The sequence below is a fragment of the Nanorana parkeri genome, unplaced genomic scaffold, assembly GCF_000935625.1.
Source record: "Nanorana parkeri isolate BGI_ZX_2015 unplaced genomic scaffold, ASM93562v1 scaffold314, whole genome shotgun sequence".
Classification (NCBI taxonomy): Eukaryota; Metazoa; Chordata; class Amphibia; order Anura; family Dicroglossidae; genus Nanorana; species Nanorana parkeri.
The window spans coordinates 191,201-199,494 of record NW_017306582.1 but is presented as its reverse complement, the minus strand read 5'-3'; the positions used below and the strand labels follow the sequence as shown (position 1 = coordinate 199,494).

Genomic DNA, 8,294 nt, shown 5'->3' with positions numbered 1-8,294 from the left:
CGGCACAATGCAGTTGATCAGCTTTACACGGAGTTGGTTAAATGAAAATGTATTGGATTTCCTGCAGCAGTCTCAGCACCATCAATTATCGCACGCTGGGAAAAACTGAAGACCGTAGGCAGTAATGAAACTGTACGAGGGAAATAGCAGCTTGACACTCCGCTCTGGTGGCAGAGGCTCCATCACACGCCCCAAGTCTGTGTTTTCTCTATAAAGAGGAACTCCAGGCAGGGAAGTACATAGGTATAGTATATATGTCATTTGTATCATGCAACAAAGGGCTTGTTATTCTGTTCTGCCAGACTTGTGGTCCAGGCGCCCCTGCTGCACAGTACACTTGGTTCTCCACTGCAGTTAAATAAGACAGCTTGGTCACTAGCCTAGCCCTGGCCTGTTGAACCCAGACCGTGATGAGAAGCAAAACACTGAAGAGGAGCAGCAGACTGATGAGACTGGCTCTCTGCTCACTCTGCTCTCTCTTCCTGTCAGTATGGTCCCAGTGTTTGTTTAGCAGCACTGTGCACTCTTATAAAACTCTGTTTACAGATGTCAGTCCTCCCCCTGCCAGCACTGTGAAATGTAGCTCATCTGTAGCTCGAATGTACTATATTGCACACACACACATCAGAGAGCCAGCCCATATCTCAGCAGAACGCTAGACTGAAGTGACACACCGCCTGCAATACAGAGGAGCGAGGCGCCGCCTGCAATACAGAGGAGCGAGGCGCCGCCTGCAATACAGAGGAGCGAGGAGCCGCCTGCAATACAGAGGAGCGAGGCGCCGCCTGCAATACAGAGGTGCGAGGCGCCGTCTTGGTGATGGACGCCAGCAGAGAGAGGAGGGGACGTTCACCTGACGGGATAAGGTATGTCGCCAGGTTCACTCCTCTCTCCTGCAACTCTCGGGCTCTCCATCCATGACTGAGTGCCCAACTTTTCAGTGTGGGTGACACCAAAATGACTGCCAGTCATTTTGTTGTCACCCCTCCAATTATGTCAACCGGGTGCGGGCCGCACCGGCCTTGTGACACCACTGAAGGTAAGCAAATGAGTCAGAGCCTTCCATTGGATAAGTGTTCTGATCTGAGACTGCTTCAGTTGGTCAGGTTTAGGTCCAGTACCGTTATGTCCCCAAAAAATGAGGTCAGCTGCCTCCCTGAATATACTGAATGACCAGGAATGACTATCAATGGATTTTTCTTCCCTGATGGCACATTGGGCATATTCCAAGATGACAATGCCAGGATTAATTTGGCTCAGAGAGTGGTTCAGGGAGCAGGAGACATCATTGTCACACATGGATTGGCCACCACAGAGTCCAGACCTTATCCCTGTTGGGAATCTTTGGGATGGGCTGGAGAAGACGCAGAGGTCCGACTCTCCCATCATCACTACAAGATCTTGGTGACATATTAATACAACTCTGGATGGAAATAAATGTTGCAACATTGCATAAGCTTATCAAAACCATGTCACGGCGCATGCGTGCTGTAATCAAAGCTAAAGGCGGTCCAATAAAGTGTGTGATTTTTTTTTTTTTTGGCCCAGGCAATGTATATTAGATGCAAAAGGTCCGACTGCTATATGCCCTAAAACCCCTCCCAACCCAAGCAGGCAAAACCCAGTCCTTCAGATAAACAGCCTTTTAGAGAAGAATGATGGTCTCCAGCAGCCTTTTCATCCATTCCTTTAATATCCCCTGTACAGTCAGGCGGCCCTCCATTGGTAATTTGCAGCATTTGATGCTGGAACAGCACTTGCCGCATAAGATCTATGCAACTTGTACCGACGGTTCTCATCTATAAGACACAGGGGTCAACTACCATACAATCAGGACCAGAAGCACTCTCAGCATTTAAGCATAATACAGTTTTGAAGGACACAGTAAGAGCCAAGTTATAAAAAAAAAAAATCACATCTCTTACAAAGAAATATTTCCTTTCCGTGTTATAAAACAATGTAAAATTATTATGAATACAATTCAGTCAGACAGTTTATATTTTTTTGGTATACTAAATGCAGAATCGACCTGCCCAGTCTTGAGGTCACTCCACCTGACATCTTCACATTGGTCCATTGAAACGTCTGAATATTGTAATCCAAAATGGCGCTGGTTACGTTGCATAGTTTGGTTTTTTTCCATCGCATCCACCAATATAAACCTTGTACATGATGAACTTTAATTTAAATAATGTTGAATTTATTTTTTTTGCTGGTTTGCAGATTCCATCCAGAAAATGTTCTAGCTATCCATCCTCTGCAGAGTCCTCATCCCCTCCCGTGCGCCCCGGCGTAGACCATCACTCGTCTCTCGTATACTCTCTTCATCGTCATCTCAATCTGCTTGAGGAACACCTGGGGGATTCGGCCGCACAGAGTGTGGACGCTCTCTAGGAATTTGGACTGGAGCGGATAGTACATTTCCTGGTAGAGGTTTCCATCAAATGGGTACTGCATGGGAAGAGAAGGAAGGTTAGGAGCAAGGACGAGGACACCATAAATAACATAATAGGGCACAATGAATGCCAATAAAAACACAAATGGAACTACTATGATAGTAGATTGCAGGGCCGAAGCAAGGGCGAGGCAACGGAGGCTCTCGCCTCAGGTGCAGGGGGGGGTGCAGCCAGCATCATGGAGTCAAAACCGTACTGTTGAAAACCGGACAGGTGGTAACCCTACTCCCTCCTCTCCCCTCTGCCGACTTCAGCGCTTCCTTCACTTCTCCTCGGATCCCCACTGCATACAGATGGGGGAGAGCATTGGGTATCCAGAGGAGAAGCTGCAGGCTGAGCACCCCTTTGTGCGTGGCCAAGCGGCAGAGGATCGGTATATATCAGTGATATGTACCGATCCTCTGTGTGCAGAGCAAACACTGGAGTGATCGTCTGATCACTCCAGTGTTTGTAAATAACTGGGGACACATAGTACTGTGTGTCCCCAGTTATGAATGAACAGGAAGTGCTTTACATCACTACCTGTTCATTCATGAGTTTCTCAATGGGGAGTAGCACTCAGTACAGAGGCTCCTCCCCATTCAGAAACTGCTCGATAGTAAATATTTTCTGAATGAGTGGGAAGCCTCTGTACTTTCCATTCATTTAGAACAGAGTCTGCAGAAAAAGAGATCGAGGACTCTGTAAAACATTTTTTAAATAAAAATAATAATAATGAATTTTAAAAATATCCTGGAGGCAGGGCACATGATGCCGCACATGTACGGCACTGGGTGATGTCATATGCCCATTGGGGGTGGATGTTTTTTTTTTTTTTCTTGCCTCGGGCGCAAAAGGAGCTAGCTACAGCTCTGGTAGATGGAATCAAAATCTAGCTCAGAGGAATGAAAGGTCTTTGATTCCTCTATAGTAGGGATAGGCAAACTCCAGCATTCTAGTGAAACCACTAATCCCATCATGCATCTGGGAGGCATGCCTGTGGTTGCGATTCTTGCAATGCCTCATTGGACTTGTAGTTCCACAATAGCTGGAGGCCCTGAGTTTGCCTACCCTTTGTCTATAGAATAGTGGATCCCAGAGGCTTTAACTCTCAGTATTTTGCTAGTTACTGTTTATGAAGCACAAAATGTATACCTGCTGTTTTCACAACAACTGTCCCTGCGGCTGGGAGTTAATGATTACCATCTGCTTATCTGTTCCCTTAACCAGCTCTGTACAGAAGTTAATATGACCTTTTCAGTTCCTTTCTCTGTGATGCCTCCTGTCAGAAATCTGAGCACAAAAGCTTTCATTTCAATGAAATATTAAAGATTCCTCTCTTGACAAAAGGATATAAATGCATTTTATGCACACACCATGCCTTTGATATCAACACTAGGCTGTACATAGCCTGTGCAGAGAGCATAGCTGTGGGAGGGGCTCAGCAGGCTCCACCTACTACAGGCTGCCTGCAGAAAACTATAAGGGGTGGAGACAAGACCGGTCTTTATTACAGGAAGGGGTGTAGACAAGACCAGTCACCTGCACAAGGAAAGAGAGTAGCAGTGAGCGGTCTTTATTACAGGAGGGGCAGAGACAAGACCAGTGACCCTGCACAAGGCGAGAGATGAGCAGTAACCGGTCTTTATTGCAGGAGGTGGTGGAGACAAGACCAGTCACCCTGTACAAGGAGAGAGAGCAGTAGTGACCGGTCTTTATTGCAGGAGGGGCGGAGACAAGACCAGTCATCCTGCATAAGGAGAGAGAGCAGCAGTGACCGGTCTTTATTGCAGGAGGGGCGGAGACAAGACCAGTCATCCTGCATAAGGATAGAGATGAGCAGTAACCGGTCTTTATTACAGGAAGCTCCAAGTGTCACACTAGAATACTGCACAAATCAGGAGCAAATACACAAAGCTCACCACGAGTCAAGGAATCATACACATGACTCTTGCACTTTAGACAATATTTGCTGATTCCAGAGTTCAATTTTAGGACAAAGAAGTCGGCAATGGCAGCCACTATGCTTCTTTCATGGCAGGTTTACTTCAAAATGAACTCACCACATTTGAAGAGCAGAAAAGAGCAGGTAAAGCTGCAATGTGTTTATTGCTGCCTGTGTCTCCATGTGCCAAAATTCCCCCTCAGTTTCTTTATAGCTCACCAGGACAGGAAGTGAACAGAATTTTTCAAAAGACCCACAAAAAGCAAAAACAGGTTGTTTTTGTTCCCAAGAAAAACTCCAGAAATTTAGGGCTACCCCCACATTGCAAGGGTTAAGTGCTGGTTTTGTGTAGGGAACTCAAATAAAGAAGATATGCTCACCTGTCCAAGGGCAGTCGGCATGCACATCTCTCCCACTCTGCTCCGGCTATGGAATGTCCCTCGGCGTCCTCCCGCCTAATGCAAATCAATGGACCTGCATTAGACATGATCAAATCAGTGGGGCTTAGACTGCCACAGCCCAGGGGGAGAAGAGGCTGCAGGGACCAGTCCAGCAGCTCATGGGACCAAGGATTGGGTAAGTATACCGGCTTTATTTGAACCCCCTAGACTAGTGGTGGCGAACCTTGGCACTCCAGCTGTGCCAAAGCTACAAATCCCAACATGCATCTGCCTCTGGGAGTTATGTCTGTGGCTGTCAGAGCCTTGCAATGCCTTATGGGACTTGTAGTTCCAAAACAGCTGGAGTGCCAAGGTTCGCCACCACTGCCCTAGACAAAACAAGCATGTAACCCTCGCAGTCCGGGGGTAGCACTGCTGTAAGGCTATGATTTTTTGAATTCCCGGAGTTCTTCTTTAAGCAAAGCAGAAAAGAATTAGATTGCCTCTTAGGCAGTGGCGTAACAATCGCCGTAGCGACCCAGGCGGCCGCTATGGGGCCCGGCCAGGACATCCCCCTGATGCTGTGGCGTCGGCAGAGGAGGCGGGGCCCGGCGTCGGCAGAGGAGGCGGGGCCCGGCGTCGGCAGGTAAGAGGTTTGTAGGGGTGTTACCAGCCCACCATAGAGAGTCTATGGTCACTCTCAGGTGGGATGTGTGGCATATCAGGTGGGCTCTGCAAGGGGCGTAACTATAAATCACAAGGCCCCATACAACATTTTGCTATGGGGCCCTGTGATTTCTAGTTACGCCCCTGCTCTTAGGTATTACAAACGTTCATATTAGAAAGATTTCTGTCACTTCCTACATGGTTACAAGGACAGGAAATAAGGGAAAAATCTATCCAAGGGTGATACAGACGGCTAGAAAAACCTAAAAAAAAGGTTCTCGACTCTCCCAGCTTTATCCTACATAATAAAAGTTTAGCTGGCATTCCACTGTGCAGTATATCATTTATTAATATAATTATTCTGTGTGAATAATTCTTATTCCACCCAATTAAAAATGTTCAATTTATAATTGATAAAGAACAGAAGAAAAATAATTGGAGCTATGACCCAAAGCCGGAATCTCATTGGTTGCCACAGGCAGCACATTCACTGGTGGGAGACGGTTACAGCAATACTCACATCACGCAACACTTCATAGAAGGCTTTGAACGCTGGCTGCTTGTCATCGTGGTACACCCCTCGATTGCCATGGAGAATGGATACACCGTCTGCTTCTGCCGACTTACAATTGCTGCCATACATGCAGTGGTCCGGCCTGTAATTCCACTGGCATGGGAATACATACAGGTTCTCTGGAACAGAAAGGAATATTGAGTGGAGGAATAAAAAATATGTATGGCTACTTACACAGACATAAGAGACATATGAAACAGGAAATTTCAAGTTGAATTTTAAACCAATATCTGCTACGGTATATGGGATGCCAGTATCTCTGGACCTACCTATTATATGACATGTGATAACCTCTGCTTATACATTTGTTTTATAGGTTTGTGACTGTGAAGGTAGTAAAATCGTCAGTATCATTTTAAATGTATAATTATCTGCTTAGTCGAAATTAAGAGATCAAGTGAGAGAGTAAAACACTTTATATGCAAACAAGTCAAGCAAGTCTGCCCATCTAACCTTTTTATCTTCCCTTTCTCTTGCTGTCCTCTGAGGACTGTGTTTGGCTTATCCATTCCCATTACATGTAAATGTTGTTCACAGACACGGGTCTTTCTACATATAGATTCCCTAACATTTACTTAGATGAGCGTGTTCATGGACTAGCTTACATATTTGGCAAACACAGGAATAAGCATGCACATGCACAGTGTTCGTTCTTTCATATAACACCCTCTTCCCCCTGTCTGGGCTGTGATTTGAAGTCTCTCTACAGCTTGGAATCAGTGGTGGAGCGCCAGGGCCCGGTTTGACCATGGTGGATCTGCCACTGACTCCAAGCTGTAGAGGGACTACAAATCTTAGAAAGAAGACTGTTCAGGCTCTCAGGCGGTCAGTGCGGGCTCTCAAGGGGTCCGTGCGGGCTTTCAGGCGCTCCGTGCGGGCTCTCAGGCAGTTGGTGAGACTGGCGGCTGCAGCAGATGCGGCTCTCTGCTCAGGCATATCAGAGGGCCCTTGGGCCGGCCGCAATTCGGGTCGGGTCAGTCGGGCCTATTTGCAGGGGTGGGCCTGGAGCAGGAGCTCCACCCCTATTTTAATCCGGCCCTGTACGTGCAGCCAACAGTGAAAAGAACCGTCAAAAGAGAATTTAACCCTTCTATTACCCTTTATCTGTCCCAGCAAGACTGCTAACATCTGAGATTGATTTCTTACAGACTTTGTAAAATGATTTTCATAGACAACTCATACCTGGGTTGAAGGAGAAAATAATGTTTAGCAAGTCCTGATCTCCCCATGTGATGTAGTTTTTGTATTTTTGGTACAGTGGGTGCAGCATCTCTTCCCAGGTCAATCCAGCTGGGATCATATTGTTCTGAAAATAAATACATTTCATGTTAAAAAGGAACTGAAAGCAAGTCCCAATGGACACATTATTGGACTGAACCAAAATGGACCACGTAGGGCAGGGGTGGGCAATTCCGGACCACCAGCTGTACTTTAACTACAAATCCTGACATGCCTCTGTCTCTGGGGGTCATGACTGTACCTATCATTTTGCCTTATGGGACTTGTAGTTCCACAGCAGCTGAAAGACCAGAGTTGCCCACCCCTGAGGTGTTAGAAGTTTGCTACAATATAAATGTTGCAATGGAAGAACTCGGGATTACAGGCACAGGTTAAAAAAAATAAATCCATCTCTCACTTTAAAGGAGCTGTAAAGTCCCAGCATCTCCTCTCCTGTTATAACATCAGCATTGTAATAGGAATACATACCGGAGTTGTTACTGATAATACAATCAAAGCTTACATGAAAAAATCCCTTATATGTAGGGAGTGCTGCCTTCCATCTGCCCATCACTTCCATCAACTTCCTGAATTCCCAGTGTGCTTTGTGTCTCTATTCTGCTGATTGATGTGACACAAATCGATTTCTCAAGACTACATATCCCAGCATGCATTGCTTCAAGCACGCAAGGATAATGTTACACTGTTTAGAGGTATGCATGTCCAATTACATGAGAATGGCTGTGAATGTTAGCGGTCATTGCTTTGTATAGCCCTTCCCGCGGGCAGCTGTTCACACGAGTCTCATCGAGCAATGTGTGGGACGGCGCCAATCTCAAAAGTGTTGTTGGGCCTTATAGTATTGTTGACGCATGTTAGTAGCTTGTTTATAGTGACAGTCCCACTAGGACCTGTATTTATACTTCGGTCACCTGACCGCGCTGACCAATAAAAAGTGCTTCTGACCATGCTGACCAATGAGAAGCACTTCTGACCACGCTGACCAATGAGAAGCACTTCTGACCACGCTGACCAATGAGAAGCACTTCTTCCTAAGCAAGGGGCCAGATTGGGGG

At 46.4% G+C, this 8,294-nt stretch overlaps 1 protein-coding gene across 1 annotated transcript in view; it reads right to left on the bottom strand.

Moving 5' to 3' along the window:
* Positions 1–2,259: 2,259 nt before the first annotated feature.
* Positions 2,260–8,294, bottom strand: part of GXYLT2 (glucoside xylosyltransferase 2) — a 39,460-nt gene continuing 33,425 nt past the window's right edge. Inside the window, exons 5-7 of the mRNA XM_018557967.1 lie at positions 7,183–7,306; positions 5,947–6,119; positions 2,260–2,451 (exon numbers count right to left, since the gene is read on the bottom strand). Coding sequence (XP_018413469.1) covers positions 2,269–2,451; positions 5,947–6,119; positions 7,183–7,306 — 480 coding nt within the window. The 3' untranslated portion in view covers positions 2,260–2,268. The remainder of the gene's footprint in view (positions 2,452–5,946; positions 6,120–7,182; positions 7,307–8,294) is intronic.